Below are 19292 nucleotides of genomic sequence, written 5' to 3' on the forward strand. Positions count from 1 at the left end.
CGAACCTAAAGGCATAGTGATATGTTCACAACCTGATTGGTCAGGTTGAGTGATGTATATTTTGTGACGGAACTCAACGAACACTTCAAACAAAAAGAAAAGGTCAAGTTAAGTCACCTTTATTTATATAGCGCTTTTAACAATACAGATTGTTTCAAAGCAACTGCAAAGTATTTAAACAGAACAATAGTGTGTAAGTAACGCATTATTGTAAACAATCAATTTTCAGTTAAAGGCAGTTCATCAATGAATTCAGTGATATCATCGTCAGTTCAGTTCAAATAGTATACGATATCCCTGGAAAGTGTCCCCAACTAAGCAAGCCAGAGGTGACAGCGGCAAGGAACCAAAACTCCACAGGTGACAGAAATGGAGAAAAAAACCTTGGGAGAAACCAGGCTCAGTCGGGGGACCAGTTCTCCTCTGGCCAGACGAAGGTGCGTTCGATTATTAAGCGTAAAGCTTATTTAAGTCGAATACACCTAATGCCGTCTACTGGACCAAGCACCTATCACCTGCAAACTGACAAATGGCTTATAAAAGGCCATTTACCTCCTCGTTTGCCCTCTGCTCATTTTTGTTTTATTTACGCCGAAATCATATTGCATAGCACCGCATCTTGTCATTACTTCCTGTTTTTGGTTCTTTTAGAAGTATTTGGTCCATGTTGCGTTCATATTTCATTCGAGCCACACCAGAGTTGTTTTGGAAGCGGACCAAGACCAATCTTTTTAGTGGTGCACAGCAGGGTTAGGATGGCAGCGTTCACACTTACTCAGATGAGCATTAGAATTAGTTTTAATCGAACCAGACATGACAAGTGTGAACACACCCAAAATAGCTCAAATTGTGTAGTTTGTCAGTGTGAATACATACTGACAGAATTGTAATTTTTGGGTGAACATTATATTTTCAACATCTAATTAACATTTGGACACAAATCTGTGAAATTATGCAAAAAAGTATAATAATATTAATAATAATAAAGTAATAATATTATTTCTGTTATGACAACTCTCAGAAAAGATGAATATGACAATGATAATGTATTTCGTCTTGGCTGAATAGATCTGCTGCTGTTGGCTATTGCTGTATTTATAGATTATTGCTGCTGCGGCTGCAAGAAAGTACAGAACTTGCTACTGCCAAAGTATACGGCAATATGGTACTGTGAGTATTTAAGACATACTGCTGCTGCATAAATAGCATAAAATAACCCATAACAGATATATAGAGGTGGAGCTGGGGAAGGTGGAGGGTTCCAGAGGAACCCAAGTGAAAGCTACCAGCCGTTTTAATAGCTGCAAGCTGCAAGCTCATTGGTTGCATTTGCAACATGAACCAATCAGCTTGTGCCGAGTCATGATAACTCTTTGATATCATCAGTTACGTTAACAATCCGTCAGTCTGCGTCATCTAGAGTTTCATGGCAGAACTAGACCCTTTCCAGATTTGATTGATGTACTGCTTTTATCTGTACAATCAGAAATGACAGAGTAATTGAAGTTCCTTTTGGGAAACTGCCACAAAACGCGTATACGCGTTTGTCGACCCCAGGGGGTTAATGAGAATAATTTAATAACAGCCATATATTCTCCAAACCGCTAGTCCTTTGTATGGCTGTGTGGACATGAATTAATATTAACACAACATTTAAGTATATAAAGTTTTTGTGGTGACACTTTACAATAAGATTCATTAGTTAACATTAGTTAACTACATTAAATGAACAATACTTCTACAGCGTTCATTAATCTTAGTTAGTGTTAATTTCAGCATTATTACAGTTAATGCACTGTGAACCGACATGAACAATGAAAAACTGTATTATTATTAACTAACATTAACAAAAGTTAATAAATAGTGTAATAAATGTATTGTTCATGTTAGTTACAACATTAAGTATAATAACAAATGATACCTTATTGTTATTATTTTTATGGTTTACACTTTATTTTAACATGTCCTTGTTACAGTGTAATTTTCTACATTTCTTTGCATGCTAAAACACTAACGCTTCACATAATGTTCTCTAAATGGACAGTTTTTTCATTAACTAGGTATTCTCCTCTCTGGCTTCACCACTTGTCTTGCTTCAACAGGTGGTCAGCATATATTATTACTTGTAAATACATCCAAAGCTACAAGTATCAACTCCAAACAGCAGGGATGTACAAACTCCAAATCACCTTGTTATTCATTTTCTTGAACAGCAGCAGTGGACTGTCTTTAGCTGCATGTAATGAGCGTGCTGGTGTTCGGCTCTGCTTAGCTAATGGAGCAACAGTGCAGGGACCCCCACACGCAGCTAGACACTGAACTCCCACTGACAATCTAATGAGCCTGCTTTGATAACCGAAGCACAGAGCAATGTATGTGAGGCAGGCCTTTACCTCCCTTCAAGAGAAACAGCCGAGGTAACAATAACTTAGACTCAAACCGGAACCTAAATGGACTATCTCTCAGGATGAAAAATCAGGTGCAGAGTGACAATACGACCTCAATGGGAAGGATACAGGAAGCTCAAAGGTTTGTTTTTGCAGAAGAGGTGGAATAAAGACTTTAATGAGCGGAGTCAGACTAAAGAGCAGCAATAGGGAGCAGCAGCTCATTAGTTGATGTGAACTTTATACCCTCAACTAAACACACAAACTTCATACAGTGTCAGTTTGCTCAGCTATAATCCTCTGATGATTTCCCAGAATTCCTTTCATCATATACATTCTGCAAAGCAACATATGTACTGTGTTTTCTGGCAATGTACAAAGCATAACATCTGAACTGTCCTTTAATGTACACAGCATTCTGCCATTATTTAAAATTTTAAGCTTAAACTGCATCAAATATCAAAACGGTTTCAGATTAGCTGGCAACAGCAGTTTCTCAAAAAACACTTTTCTGGTTAACCAGAAAGAAAAAAAAAAGGTCAAGACAAGCAGTCAAAAACAAAACAAAACACATCCAAACAGTATGAGAAGAAAAACACATGCTCAAAAAAAAAATTAAATGACTAGCCTGTTTGAATTTAACAGTAAAAATAAGCTGAAAAAACCTGACGGCTTGTTGCTCTAATTCAGTTTCGGATCACATACTATAATTCATATTCCTTCATACAAGTTTTGTTGAGCGACAGAAAACACTGTGACATGTATATATTTGAATAAATAAGTCAGTTTGCCTATAAAAAAAGAAACATGTCACCATATCATATTAAATAGTGTAGCCTACAGACTTTTGACTATCAATCTGGCTTTGTTGCAGCCTCGAATGAAACTGCTGGTTTCGTCTGGCCAGAGGAGAACGTCTCAGGTTACGTATGTAACCCTAGTTCCCTGAGGGAACGAGACGCCGCGTCATGGAACGCTATGGGGAACGCCATTGGCGGGCAGCACTCTGAATCATGTCTACAACCAATGAGACGACGGGAGTGACGTCACAGGCGCGGTGACGTCAGCGACCAGGAAGTATAAAGCACGTGCGTTTGAAGCCGGCGGCAGCTCTTTAGGAATGAAGCGAGCGCCGCAGGGTGCGGGAATTATGGTCCGAGACGCGCCGTCTCGTTCCCTCAGGGAACTAGGGTTACATACGTAACCTGAGACGTTCCCTTCCGGGAACTCGAGCCGCGTCATGGAACGCTATGGGGAATGAGACTACCAACGCCCCCATAATTTCCAAACCCTGCGCAGTGTCTGCTCAACCAGGGTGAAAAAGAAAAGAGCCCTTGTCTAGCATTCCGCGGACAAGAAGGCCCTGTAATCCTCGGCCCTCGGGCACACGAGGAATGGTAGTCAACCTCTGTCTGGTCGCCAGCCAGAGCGAGAGGTACTCCTCGGCCCTCAGGCGCACGAGGAGTCTTAGTCCTTTGTCTGGGAGTAGCCAGAACAAGAGGGACCGCAATAACCATTGTCTAGTATTCCACGGACAAGATGGTATAAGTAGTCCTCGGCCCTCAGGCCCACGAGGACAGTGCACTCGACCTCAAGAGTGCTCCTCGGCCCTCAGGCTCACGAGGAGAAGGTAGTCCTTTGTCTGGGGTTCCGCTAGAACAAGAGGGACTCAAGAGCTTGGCCTGGTACTCCTGCCAGGACACGAGGGGAATAAGCCATTGTCTAGCATTCCGCAGACAAGAGGGCACTGTAATCCTCGGCCCTCGGGCACACGAGGAAGACAGTAATGGGCCTCTGCCTGGTAGCCAGCCAGCGCAAGAGGCACTCCTCGGCCCTCAGGCACACAAGGAGTCTTAGTCCTTGGTCTGGGAGAAGCCAGAACCAGAGGGACCGAAATACACTCGGTCTGGTAGCCTTGCCAGAACACGAGGGGAATAAGCCATTGTCTAGTATTCCACGGACAAGAGGGCTGTATGATCCTCGGCCCTCAGGCACACGAGGATATCAGTGGACCCCTGCCTGGTCGCCAGCCAGTGCGAGAGGTACTCCTCGGCCCTCGGGCGCACGAGGAGTCTTAGTCCTTTGTCTGGGGTTCCGCCAGAACAAGAGGGACCGAATAAGCCATTGTCTAGTATTGCACGGACAAGAGGGCTGTATGATCCTCGGCCCTCAGGCACACGAGGACAGTAGTGGACCTCTGCCTGGTCGCCAGCCAGTGCGAGAGGTACTCCTCGGCCCTCGGGAACACGAGGAGTCTTAGTCCTTCGTCTGGTTTCCTGCCAGACCATGAAGGAAACAGCATCTAGAATACTTACCTGCTAAGACACTGCGGTAACTCGGCCTGGTATTCCTGCCAGGACACGAGGGGAATAAGCCATTGTCTAGTATTCCTACGGACAAGAGGGCTGTATGATCCTCGGCCCTCAGGCACACGAGGACAGTAGTAGACCTCTGCCTGGTCGCCAGCCAGTGCGAGAGGTACTCCTCGGCCCTCGGGCGTACGAGGAGTCTTAGTCCTTTGTCTGGGAAGAGCCAGAACAAGAGGGACCGAATAAGCCATTGTCTAGTATTCCACGGACAAGAGGGCTGTATGATCCTCGGCCCTCAGGCTCACGAGGATGCAGAAATACTCCTCGGCCCTCAGGCACACGAGGAGGATGTGGTGAAGAACGACTTCTCTTCTTTTAACAAAAAGAATGCGCCTTGAGAAGTCTCCTCCTGGCTAAGGAGGTGGCTGACTCTCTTGGACTTAGCCTCGCTAAGTCGGGAGGACGAAGGAGCCTGGAGCGGCCCTGAGGTCGAGTTCATAAAACCTGACGAACGTCAGGGGCGAGGACCAACCCGCAGCACTGCAGATGTCCTGGCTAGGGACACATGCCATCAGAGCTTTTAGAGGCAGACAGCCTCAGGAGGAGTGAGTCTTGACTCCCCATGGAGCTGGGAGACCAGAGGACTTGAAAGTAGTAGAAATCTATGATCCATCTACTGATAGCCCTGTTTATGCCACATGCTTTTGTGGCCGTATGTGCCCAGTGCTCACACTGGACACATGCAGTTATACTTCCAATTTTGGTCGTGCTCCAAGAATGGAGGACGATCGGGGGAAATACGCACGGACGAAGTCTCGGCCACGTCTGTACTATGGCGTCCAGTCCGAGCGGAATTGGAGGCACTAAGGAGAACCAGAGGGAACATTGCGATATCTCTCGAGTCGCAAGAGGTCCAACTGAGTCTGGATAAGAATTCTCCATGCTTCATTACTTCCTGATGAAGCCTTGATTTCCCGACCGTGGAGGAAAACGTATGACTAAGGGGACTCTACCCACTAACAGACCAACAGGGTGGAGTGGGTTAGCCCTGTGGACGGTGAGACTGCAGAGACTCCAGTACTGTACCATTCGGGCAGTGAGCTGGGTCAAACTAGTGCTGGTTACACCATGCAGCAGACCACTTCCTCTTAAGGTCATAGGGTTTCCTCATAGGGGGAGCTCTGGAGTGAAGGATAGTCTCAGCAACCTTGGTTGAGAGACTGGCTTCTATGAGATGTGCCCCCTCAGGGGTCACACTTATTCCAGAACTCCCAGGAGCAGAGCGATCGGGGAAAGGGCGTACAGACAAGGCCTCGGCAGTCCCGCAGGAGCTGGAGACACTAGAGAGTACCAGAGGGGACATTGCGATGTCTCTTGAGTCGCAAAGAGGTCCACTTGAACCTGGCCAAACACTCTCCAAATCTGCTTCAGCCCTTCTGGGTGAAGCATCTATTCCCCGGGCCTCGGCCCCTGCCTCGACAGGACGTCCGCTCCCACGTCCAGAGATATTGGACTGCTCTCAGGGAGAAAGGTTTTTCCTTGAGACCATAGGAGAATCCGGTACGCCAGCTTGTATAAGGGGCGTAAGCGGATACCTCCTTGACGATTTATATAATAAACCACCGCAGTGCTGTCTCCAGCACGTAACGGTTTCTCAGGTCTGGAAGGAAACTCTTCAGGGCCTGGAATACGGCCAACATCTCTAGGCAGTTTTATGTGCCAGGAGAGATGGTGATCGCTCCATAGACCTTGGGCTGAGCGGCCACTCATGACCGCTCCCCATCCGGTAAGGGATGTATCTGTCGCTAGCGTGACGCGGCGACAAGGAGCTCCCAGAACCGGACCCTGAGAGAGGAACCAGGGTTTTCTCCACATGGCCAAGGCACGTAGGCAGTGCCGCGTGACCTTGATCTTGTGGAATGGGTTTCCCCTCGGGGAGAATCCCCTGGTTTTGAGCCACCACTGCAGTGGTCTCATGTACAGCAGACCAAAAGGTAACACGTTGGATGCTGCTGCCATAAGACCTAACAGTACTTGGAACTGTTTGACAGTGAGTGACAGGCCTAGCTTGACCGCATTTACTGCAGTAAGGATCGACTCGATCCGAGCAGGTGACATTCGTGCCTGCATCGTGGTCGAATCCCTGATTACACCTAGATAAGTGGTCTTCTGTAGTGGAGAGAGCACACTCTTCTTGGTGTTGAATCTCAACCCCAATTCTTTTATGTGAGCAAGAACAACACCTCGATGTTGAACCGCTAGCTGTACCGAGCTGGCCAGGATCAGCCAGTCGAGTGTGTGGATGCCCTGTAGTCGCAGAGGAGCCAGAGCAGCATCCACACACTTTGTAAAAGTTCGGGATGAGAGGGCTAGGCCGAAAGAAAGCACTCTGTATTGGTGAGCTTTGCCCCTGAAAGCGAACCTGAGAAACTTCCTGTGTTGTGGAAGGATGGAGACGTGAAAGTATGCGTCTTTTAGATCTATCGTGACAAACCAGTCCTCGGACTTGATCTGAGACACGACCTGTTTGACAGTCAGCATTTTGAACTTCAGTTTTTTGACTGAGCGGTTCAACTGCCTGAGATCTAAAATGGGCCGAAGCCCTCCATCCTTCTTGGGAACAATGAAGTACTGGCTGTAGAACCCAGACTCTCTGTACTGAGGAGGGACCACCTCGATGGCCTCCTTCCTCAGGAGAGTTTCTACTTCCTGTTCCATTACCAGTCCCTGCTCGGGGCTCACCAGAGCTGGAAATACCTCGCTGAAAGGTGGCGCTTGGCGCCGAATTGAATGCAATAACCTTTCTCTACAGTGCGCAGGACCCACATAGAAATATTTGGCAGTAGTTTCCACGCTGCCAAAAATTCTATTAAGGAAATCAGCCTCTCGAGGCTGGCTTTTGGATTTATTTGAGGAACTGATTCGGGGACCTGTAGCAGCGAACTGGCAGGATGCACCTGAATAGTTGCTCTTAAGACCCCCGTAGCGGTTGCGAACTTTCTAGGTCCGCTACGTTTCCGGGCGGAGTGACTAGAATTTGACGTTCGCGGGAGATTGCCGCGCCCTGTAACACTGGCAGGGTTAGCTGACAGATCTCCTGAGGGCCCCGAGGGGGCTTGGCGACGCAAGCCCCCTCGAGAGGGGCTGCCCTCATCGGCCCTGTGGTACAAGAATCGGGGCCGTTTAGCCGAGGACCTCTTAGACCAAAGCACGACCCTCGGATCGGGCTTAGTCTTTGAAGCCCCCGGTCAGGAGTGTTGCTAATCCCGCCCTCTAGGTGTCACCGGAGGGAAACGGGCTGCAATGCTCCTATTATGAGCCTCTTATGTGAGGAGCTGGTACACGGCTGGGGTTTCATGCTCCCGTCCAGCAACCCCGACACGTGTACATTTTGCCCATCAAGCCTGATTAGTTATTTAGGCGGCCTGGAGAGCAAAGACGGAGCTTTGAAGGATGATGCCAGGCTGGGTGACAGATAGCTGGCTAGCGTCTGTTCAACCCGCGGCATCATCTTTTCTTTCTAGTTTTTCCCATTATCTAGACAGTTCAGTGTGAAGATCGGGGAAGAACAGAAAGCTCCATTTTGGAAATGCTGACTTAGTCCGCATAAAGTTTGCTTTTCTGCGGCTCATATTTTATTTAGCTGCTGCATTAGTCAGCACATCCAACAGCTCATCATACTGAGGCACACGGGGGGGGGGGCGGTATACTTTTGACAACGTTCTCCACATCAACCTCCTCGCATTGCGGGCTTCCTTATCCAGTAGGAGGTTTACTGATCCACCAGGTAAGGAAGGAGATAGGGGATCACCCGTCTCCATCCCCTCTAGTAGATCGAGCTGCGATCCCCACGAGTAGGAGGAATGCTAGCGAAGGCTCCCTCCTCGAAGAGAGCCTTCCAGGAACGGAGCACCCGCAGTGGAAGACGCTCACACTGTGGACAGTCAGCCTTTTCGAGGGCTGACTGTGCGTGCTCCGCACCCAAGCAGACCATGCATAGACTGTGTGTATCCCCACCAACAATGAAGCGTTGGCAGGGAGGAACACACTGTCTATGTGGCTGCTGTACCGCCTTAGTTTCTTAAACTTTCTTTCCCCCTTTGGTTGACATATTGCTCAAAATAAAGGTGTGCAAATTGGCACAAAAAACAGCAATATGTAAAGACAGACAGACACAGAGCGCTCTCGCTGAATGACAAAAGCTGCCGCCGGCTTCAAACACACGTGCTTTATACTTCCTGGTCGCTGACGTCACCGCGCCTGTGACGTCACTCCCGTCGTCTCATTGGTTGTAGACATGATTCAGAGTGCTGCCCGCCAATGGCGTTCCCCATAGCGTTCCATGACGCGGCTCGAGTTCCTGGAAGGGAACTGAGGATCTCATCTCCTGGTTTCTCATTGTTTTTTTTTTTCTCCATTCCTGTCACCGATGGAGTTTTGGTTCCTTTGACACACTTTTTTCCTGTTTAAAACTGTATAGCTGCTTTGACACAATCTGTATTGAAAAAGCGCTATATAAATAACCTTGACTTGACTATGAGCAGAAAATCAGGTCCATTTTGCAGTCTTTTCTAACCAACAAGGAAGTCCAAAAGAGAATGTTCGACTAAGGCCTTGGACACACTGGAAGATTTTTAAGTCTTAATCGATTTTAAAACCATTGGAGACCACAGACATGAAGACAGTTTCAACCGATTTTTATGATTTTCTGAAAGTGCACACTAGATGATTCAACCAGATGACGAAACCACACACTTATTGATTGCAGGAACGATTTCACAGTGACACAAGATCTCAGGGAGACTCATAAAATCAAAATGACTAAGAAAAACACATGGAGAACAATCAACATTGTCAGCTGGCTCTCCTGTGTGCGTTCTGTTGTACAGTGAAACAGAATAGAAAGAAAAAAGAATTTGGGTGATGTTCTTTCTCAGTGCTCTACTTTCGTGGCATGTTTGTGGCTGCCAAGTTTTAGCAACATCTAGTAGGTGACGCTTGCTTACTCTCGGTTGCTTACTCAACTGTCTAACTGTGGTTAACCTGATCATGTTATTCCAGTACTTGGGTGTACCATTTTTTATAATTAGTTCATGACTTCAACATAAAACTGAAGTGTACAGTCATTAACTTTTAGTTACAAAATCAGATACATAATCAGATCAATGTGGAATTTCTCCAGATTCTCTCTAACAATCACTAAGAGGCATATTGTTGTGAATGTACTTCATAAACTCTCCACTCAGTGTAAATGTTCATCAATTCAAAAGTAAAGTAAATCACCAGTAAAAATTGAAGCTAGAGCTTAATTTGAACAAAACTTTGGCTTTCTCTGGTATCATGTCAGAGCCAGCCTAGTTCCAGAGTTAAACATGTTTATATTTAACTGTAAAATGTAATCAGTTGACCTTACTTAGAAAAAGTGAGGAAACCGATTGCACTAAAAACTTTGACTTTGGGAAATTAGTGAAAGATAACTCCAGACATGGAGGAAATGAGTGAAAAGTCTATTAAGAATTGCTCCAACTCAAAAACATTTATTTTCTTCTTCTTCTGTTGTTATTTTGCACTTTACCAACATATTAGTGCACTGCTGCCTCTCACTGGTTTATTAGTGTTGTTGGATCCTTTGTGGCTACTTAAATATTTTAAGCAGTAAGTAAATTGTTTTTCTTGAGTTTGCTGAGTTTGAGGATGCTCCATCTCGATCAGGAGCACTTAAACAGGCAACAAGCCTTGAATCGACCACCCAATTGAAAACCAATGATCTATCACAGACGGAAAAACAAACCAAATAGTGTAGTTCTTACCCAAGAGGTTTCTCCATACGACTGCCCAACGAACCCACCACCTCTCCCAATGTACAACATGCCTGGCCAAGGAAATCCTGCAATAAGAAAGAACATTAAAGAGGACTGGGTGGCAATTTTTAACATGGCAAGATGAAAGGTCAGTATTTCCAGTTGTCTATTTATAGTATATATGAGATTTCTTCTACTTCTACATCCGAAATCACTGGGTAAAAGCAAAGATAAGCTTTGATTTAACTACAGTACACTATGGACAAAAATATGTGGACACCAAAACCTCACAACCTTGTGTGCTTGTTCAGCTTTAAATTTCAAAATCATAGGCATTTATAAAGAGTTGACGTTCCCTAACTGGGAAAGCTTTCCATGAGGTGTTGGAACAAGACTGTGAGAATTTGTTTTGTGGCGATGGGGTCTGGCTTGCAGTCAGTGTTCCAATTCATCCCTAAGGTAGTCAATGGAGTTCAGATTTGGGATTGGTGCAGGCTGGTTTAAGTTCTTTCACAGTGGATTCAGTCAATCTTTTCTTTATGGTCCTGGCTTTGCTCACTAAGGCATTGCTATGCTGAAGCAGAAAATTGCCCTCCCAGACCATTGGCATATAGTTGGAAGCACATAATTTTCTAGAATGTCACTGTGTGATGTAGCATTAAGATTTATCTCTTAAGATTTATTTAAATTTAAAACCCAATCAAGCAACTGTATGTTGTTTTGTGTATTTAGGTTTAAATATCTATGTACAATTGCTTTAAAAGAGTTTAAAGAAATTCTATTTATTTTAATATAATGAAAGGGAATGATGACTATGGCAGTCAAGCTTCAAAAAGGTTTATGAAAGCTAAAATACAATCAAAAACCATGCTATATTAAAGGCTGAAACTGCTAACACACCATGTGGAAAAGTTGTCACCCCTCTGATAAATGATCTTCATTTAACTTATTCTGTATTAATAAAAATGTGCATTAATGGAAAGTGCAGTGGAGCGAGAATGATCAAAGGAAACATGAGAAAACGAAAATAAGACATCTAGAGAATAATAATGAAAATGAAGCAAATTGCTTTGCCGTAGCAGGTGTGTTTATATTTCTCAAAAACATAATTGTGTTGTAATAAAGAGGGAGTTTTCTTCTTTTTTTTTCAGAATAAACAAATAGGTATGGTAGGGCAGGTAATGCAAATTGTATGCTTATCTATAAAATGCAATTTAATTTAATTTATTTTTAATTTAATTGAATTTAATTGAATACACCCTCTGCTGATTGAAAAGTTGTGTATATTGACAAGAGAAGAGGGCCAGTCACTGAACCCTGAGGCATCCCAGTGATTACTTCATGTAATTCTGAGTCTTCCCTTCAGCAAACCTAGAAGCATCCCCATGACTCAAGCCAATAAAAAAGTGCACTTCCTGTGATGCCAAGCTGATAGGGTAAACAAAAGTATTTCATCATTTTACAGACAATAAGTCTAGCTAGATCATTGTTAAATAATAAAATATGATACTTAGTCAAAATTAACTAAACTTATTGGGCAAATCCTAGTCTCAATGGTGTGAAAAAGTACTCATGTTTGTCATGTTTGACATTAATGTTGCATTAGTTCTCACATGTCTTGTTAAATGTGACAGCAATTTTGGATATGAGAATGCAAATGCAATTAAGTGATAATGGCAGAGGGAAATAGTTTCAGTCTGATCCTCATACAAAGGTTACCATGTGACAGAAGACAAATCTCAAAAAGAACTTTAACTGCTTTGTCATTCTTGATTGGACACAAAAATATAATACATCATTTGAAAGGGTCTACACTCACTACATTAACAAAATGTTGTGCTTTTGTAAAATAAAGAAAATAAACAGGGTGAACTTTCATTTGTCCGAAGTCTCTACGAATATCCTAATGAAACGTGTCACTAAAATGAACTGAAACTCAGCAAATACTTGACACACAGACATAAGAAATATATCTATGGAAATCTCTTCTTTTAAATCTTCTTAAAGTCTTATCGAATACAAATATTATGTGACAAAGTAATCTGTATGAAATTCACGCAATGTACAGTCTTTATGTTTTTAAGATTCTGAAAAAAGCACAAATTTCAAGCCATGTCAAAAATTCTCCAGGGCCACAAAACCCAACAGTGTTCATATTTTTACGACACTTTTGTGCCAGCTTGCATTCTATATTCTTTTATTATATGGAAAGTAAGTGTGATTATTGTGTTTCTTGGACAAGTAAACTTTTTTTCCTCCTATGTGACTGTCACTAATTTAGACACTAGGTTATGCTCTCTGAGTTCATCCTCGGTTATTTATGAAATGCTTCATTTTCACTGACACAGACATTCCCATGAGCATTTGTTCTACCGCTTGTCTAATTACTGCTGGCGACTACACTCTCAATTTGTATTCATAAAAATGAATATGAATAAAATATCTTTGTTCTCTATAAACTCTATGAAGGCCTCCTTCTCTTCCTCTTTCTTTCTTTCTCTATCTATCTCTCGCTGCTTCTTTCTGTCTCTGCATGTGTGGTTTTCTCCCTGCTGCCTCTTCTCTTAATTTTCACCTAAGGATGTAGTCGCTCTTTGCCTTTCAACACATCCTATAATGGTTTTATGCAGAATTCCCTTCGGGATTGGACTAGCAGTGTTTGTCTTTCCAAGTCAGAGGGGAAGAGAGTAATATTGATTTCTGGGTAACTGAGGGAGTGAGTAATACACTGGGAGGGACTGTGCCTGATTTGTTAGATCATTTCGAGGTGGTAATTTTCAGGGATGGAACCTGTGTGCTCACTGGAGTCACTGAGGGTGTTTTCAATTACTCTTGTGCATGATGTGTGGAGAGATCAGTTTATCTCTTTACAGCTAGTGTGCCCACATGCTCGCGGCAGGAAGCAATCGCAGTACAGATGCTTGGGAGCGCTGCCTGGGATATGGCAGACTTACAAAGAAGTGTACAGCTTGTTTAGATCAATGGTGTTGTTGGCAGGTGGTTTAGTAAATACCATGATGTGTTTGGTTAAACAGTTCCACTTTGCCACATTGATGGATTTACATAGTGTCCTATGCCATAAATGATGACTTAAAGGGATAGTTCACCCAAAAATGTAACATTGATGTTTATCTGCTTACCCCCAAGGCATCCAAGATGTAGGTGACTTTGTCAGTAGAAAAGCCGTAGGTCCCATTGACTGCCATTATATGACTGACAGACTACAACGGTTTGAGTTAAAAAAATTGTTTGTGTTCTACTGAAGTAACTAACATCAAATTTTCAGTTTTGGGTGAAATATCCATTTAACTAGTATTAAATGACCTCAGTTTCACTACTACCTACCTACTACTACCTATGACTTTTGTTAGTTTGCCTTGTAAATGCCAAGGAATTACCAAAAATCCTAGACTCCAATTCCGATTGGAACCAAAATTTTAGAAAATTAAAACTAAAAATAGATGTTTCTCGCGTGTAGAAGATTACTACTCTGATCTAAAAAACCAATATTAAATCAAGAATTTTTTAATCTCCAAAAACAGAATACTACAGAATAAAACAATCTTTCTACAAGAAGAGGATTCTTTGAAGTTTCTTTAAAGAACTTCAGCAAAAGTAAATGAATGAATGGATCAATTAACTGATCGACAGTTAATTTTTTTCCATGCAGTTCATGGGCAGGAGGTAACAATGAATGGATGGATGGATGGATGGATGGATGGATGGATGGATGGATGGACGATGGATAGATGGCTGAACTGACAGTTAACGTCAGGCATAGTAAAGATATTTTGGGTTGATTGGTTGTTTGATTGGAGCATGAAAGACATAGAATGATTACGGCCACATTCCATGACGAGCACAGATGGGACCACTGAAGTGAATTTGCATCTTTTACTCTAAACCCATCATCAGTGTGTAAAATGACACCTCAGGGACCCGCTTGAGCACCAAAACACAGCTTCAATCATGCTACCTTCTCTGTGAGAGCTTCTCTAATCACATGTCTCTGTTAACCCATATTTGCCTCTTTATTCTCATATAAACAGACCTGCTGATTAGAAGCACTCTGAGATGGGCGACTATGTATGATGGCATCTTAACCTTCATAATAGCCTAGAGGAGGTTAACAGGGTTAGCGTTTATAGTCTAAAAGAAAACATGGAGCAGTTTCTGAGACTTACGTGTTTTGAAAGGTTGGTGCTTTTGGAGTCAACATCATACCTGAAAAACAAAAGAGAAGGACATATTGAGAAGGGACACACAACTAGGATAACCAGTTCCCTTCCGAAGGGAACTCTCACTGCGTCCTCTAGAGGGCGCTTTTGGGGAACGCTGCAGCGTGCCTCGAGTCTGAAGAATGCATAGAAAAACTACATGAAATGGCCGGCGCCAGCGTATGACGTCACCGCGGCGCGTCAGTCGCTGCCGTTGCGTCACTACCGGGCGACCATAACATAAAGAGGCGCCCGTGCAACACAATACATCTTCGCTGTCTTCAGCTTTCCCGGTTTGGATGTGCATGGGAAGAAACGGTAAGAATCCTTTCTTTGAACTACTATCATGGCAAGCACTAGCAAGTCGTTTAAACGGTGTGTTCATCCGTGTCCGCGTTATTTGACACCTGATGACACACATGATCCTTGCGATATTCTGTTTGGGCTAAGAGCACACACGCGATGTCCTTGAGGGGGCATTGTGTATACATTATGAGCGCTTCTCTATGAAGAAGCTCCGGTCTCGTCTGTCTCTCTTTCTGAGGAAAGATGAGCGTCCACTTGCCCCTCGCGGTTCGGGTCCTGCCGTTGCCGAGGCACGGAGGAAACTGAGCTCGTGGGGCTCGCAAGTGGAACTGGCTGACGATCTTGAGAGGGGTCTCTCTCTCTCGCCAGCCGGAGACGACGACAGGCTCCTAGCTGATGATGGTGCGTTATCGCTGACGTCATCAGATCCAGGAGCAAGTGCTCTTTTGGGTTCCACCCAAGAAGAGCAGGAAATGCTAGAGATGGATGAAGACGCTGAGGCTGAATCCTCTCTACCTTCCTGCCCTGCATACGAAGAGCTGCCAGAGGTTATGGACCGCACCACGGCCAGGCTTGTCCTGCTGTGGAAGCGGGCTAGAAAGATAGCGCCGCGGGGTCGCCTTGACGAGCGATATCTTTTCAGGCCATAACCATCCAGCTCTGGTGAGTCTCCCATTCCTTCCCGATCTTCATACTGAAATCGAGAGGGTCTGGAAAAAGCCGTACGCGGCGCGCATTCATAGTTCGTCCATTGCGAACTATGCTAGTATCGAGGGTTTGCGCGACCACGGCTATGAGAGGACGCCCCTTGTGGAAGAGATGCTATCTCTCCACAGGGCGGGCTTTCTCTCTCAAGACTCCCTCTCTGCCTTCTCCGGCCCTGCTGAACGGCAGAGCGTATGCAGCAGCAGGTCAGGCGGTGGGTGCACTGCACACCATGGCAGTGCTCCAAGCCTACCCAGCCGATCTGCTGAAAAATCCTTTATCCCTCGAAGGTCCAGGTATTAGCCCGAACACCACAGGGGTCCTGCTCCGCCTCCTTCTGAGGAACGGAGGTAGGTGCAGAAGGCTAGTGTTGCATCCCGCGCTCCTCCCCCGCCTGCGAGCAGGTCTAGGAGGCGACGCGGATCGAGAGGTGACAGACAGGATTTCAGGGAAGTCATCCAAGCGAGACAAAATTCTCGCAGGGGTCAGAGTAATACCTCTCCTTCCCTCGGTCCAGTCGGGTCGCCATATTAATTCCCCTGTCTCCATTTAAGCTTCCTGCACTCCCCGGACCCATGATGTCCTTTGGGGGTTCTACCTGTATAGAACCCTAATTTTCGGACGGTCTGGAATCAGGCGGTCTCTGAAAAAAAAAAAAAAAAAACCCCGCCTCTTTCTATGAAACAGGATGCTTTTAAATGGGTGAGTATGATCCATTTTTTACGTGAAGGAACTTCATACTGTCTCAGACCTGTGTATGTTTTTCTCTATTCACAGAAGAAATACGACGAGTCTACGGCAGACGCCCCCTCTGATCCTATGGATTAAGGTTACGGCAGTGTTTGCCCTCTCCACTCCACAGGCTGTGCGGTAAATCAACCCTTACAGCATATATTACACATAGGACCTCTGTCCTCTTCAAGGTAAGCTCCCTAAGTTTTTCTTAGGTTTGCCCTTGGTATGTTTATGCTGTCCTTTGCAGGCCTAGTGTAGACTTATGTCCTGTTGAGACAGGAGCATAACTCCCTAGTTACGCCCCCCTTATGGCTGGATAGGCGTGTTGCCTGCAGGGTTTGGGTTGCGTGTTGTGTTTTTCCCTCAGAAAAGGAATGTGGAAACATCTCAACGGAGCACCCCTCCCTTCCGGTTGTATGGTGGTGTCCGTCTACACAACACTCGTTCCAGCACAATCGGGCTTCTCCCTTCAGTGGTTAAACGAGCAAAAGGAAATTTTTCCTTTCTCCCTAGGTAAGCATCTTAAGATATTTATATTTAAGATTGCACTAGTATGTTTAACTCTGTTGCAGACGGCCTGCGTGCGAGGATCCGCTTCGTGTCCTCTCCTAAATACGGTTTCTATGGAAACTGAGTGTCTACACCTGTTGAGACAGGTGTTCACTTACATAGGAGTACCAGCAGTCCGGAGTGCTCGCTGCGGACTCGGAGCAGGTTTGGTTGCTCCCTTTTCTGCGGAAAAGGCTTTTTATTTGAGCACCACCTGGTGACACGCTTTCCAGCTGGGGTCTTGATTCTCGGTGTGCGCTCCCCTTTCTGAGGAAAGGGGTTTTTATCTGAGCGCTACTTTGAGACTCTCTTCAAGTCGCCTCATTCTAAGCCTGAGGGCTGAAGCAGCACTTGATGTAGGATCTACACCCAGGCTGTCGAATGTCTCCCCTACAGAGGGTTTGAGCATCCTTCGGTGTTTAACACCTTAGAAAGCCGTCACTTTAGGATCGATTCTCGCTCCCCAGGCCTAGTTCCACTTCCCTTTCTGAGGAAAGGTTTACGAAGTGTCTGAACTAGGAAGCTGCCCTTATTCATTTCGGAGCTTCCCAGAAACTTTCAAGGCAAACAGTGCTCCCCTTTCTGAGGAATGGGTTTGTTAAGGTTAAGAGCTCACGTTCCTCCCTGTGCGCAGGATTGCTGGAACGGACCTGAGCTCCCCTAATCCAGGGTTTCCTTCAGAGCAACTTCCCAGGACTGAGTGCTCCCCCTTCTGAGGAATGGGTTTGTTAAGGTTAAGAGCTCACGTTCCTCCCTGTGCGCAGGATTGCTGGAACGGACCTGAGCTCCCCTAATTCAGGGTTTCCTTCAGAGCAACTTCCCAGGACTGAATGCTTCCTCCCTCCTGAGGGTAGGAATCTACCAGGGACAGACCTTTGAGAGTTATGGACCTGCTACAAGGATGTTGGCGTGCCCCCTTTCCAGGGTTCACTTATAAGAGCACCACTCCTTGGTGGCCAAGTTCTCCTCCCTGTTTCCCAGGGTAGGAGCTTGACCTTCATGCTTCAGGTTTCTACTCTCCAGCCTTTATTCTGGATGTATGCTCCCCTCTATGAAGGGTAACAGTGAGAGCATTCGCTCCTGTTCGGTTGTGCAGCTCCCCTTCTGGGAAGGGTCTTCTATGAGCGCCAACCCACCTTCGTGAGATTGCCAGACCTTCATACAGGTCGCGTGGACCGGGCTGTGCACGCTTCCCCTTTTCATTAAGGGTTCCCTAAAAAGACAGCAGTGCCCCCTTCTGGAGAAGCGATTCTCCCTGTGGATCAGGGTCAGGATTTTTGTCCTCCACTGTCGTCCACTATTGCAGGATGGTCTCAGCTCCATGTTCTTCTCTGTTGACAGATAGCTTGCGAGCTTCTGTCCAGGGGAGGGTTAGTGTGGCAATCCCCTCACCTTCAGGGTTATCCCCTTTCCGTCTCTTCAGACGGCATGGAGCTGATAGTGAAACCCTCTGGGAAAACACTCTCCTTAAATCCGATCATGTCGGTAAGCGTCCCACGCTATGCCTGGGCGTCTTCCAGTTAAAACCACAAGTGTGGTAAGTGCACACACACCTGGGGCACTTCTATAAAATCCACGTGTTGGTAGGTTCCCACCAAGTTTGGGTTCCTCTTTTAAATCCCTTTTTGGTATGGGTCACACGTTTTGCCTTGTTCCCATCTATTGGAGTCGGCTCACAACCCCGGTTCCCTGGGTTCGACTCCTTTGATATCTTAGCTGATGTCTGCTGACCATCCACTATTAGGGCGCGCCACTACTAGTGGCCCTTTGAACGGACCCAGGACAGGTTTCTGCCCTCATATGGGAGCCAGTTCCTGAGGGAACTAGGCCCTATGTTGCGGTAGTTTCTGGTTCTGACAAGTCTAAGTTTCCATCAAAGCTTAGCCGTTTCCCTCAGAAGGAATTACTATAATTCCAAGCCTGAGCTGTGCCCTGGGTTCTACCCAGTCTGGTAAGTGGGTAACAGGTCAGGCCTCTGGCCGGGAGGGGTAACGTTTTGACAGCCGTCACCACGTCCTAGTAGGGGCAATTCCTCTCAGAATTGTTGCTTAGTGCTCGCTGGCTTAGCATGCACTCCCCTCAGCATGGCAGTGTTGGTATACCGTTCCCCAAAAGCGCCCTCTAGAGGACGCAGTGAGAGTTCCCTTCGGAAGGGAACGTCTCAGGTTACGTATGTAACCCTAGTTCCCTGAGAATAGGGAACGAGACACTGCGTCCTCTAGGCTTCTTCGCCATGCTTCGGACGATAAAGCTTCAGACTTTGAAGATGTATTGTGTTGCACG

General features: G+C 45.5%; 1 protein-coding gene across 2 annotated transcripts in view; it reads right to left on the reverse strand.

Moving 5' to 3' along the window:
- The window catches only part of LOC141333810 (copine-8), a 187040-nt gene that overhangs the window by 86594 nt on the left and 81154 nt on the right, over window positions 1–19292 (reverse strand). The window contains exons 6-7 of one of the 2 annotated variants that reach the window (XM_073838952.1): window positions 14802–14819; window positions 10507–10583 (exon numbers count right to left, since the gene is read on the reverse strand). The exons of the other annotated variant lie outside the window; for it this stretch is intronic. Coding sequence (XP_073695053.1) covers window positions 10507–10583; window positions 14802–14819 — 95 coding nt within the window. The remainder of the gene's footprint in view (window positions 1–10506; window positions 10584–14801; window positions 14820–19292) is intronic. 2 annotated transcript variants of the gene reach the window in all.

This window comes from Garra rufa, chromosome 4 (assembly GCF_049309525.1).
Source record: "Garra rufa chromosome 4, GarRuf1.0, whole genome shotgun sequence".
NCBI lineage: Eukaryota > Metazoa > Chordata > Actinopteri > Cypriniformes > Cyprinidae > Garra > Garra rufa.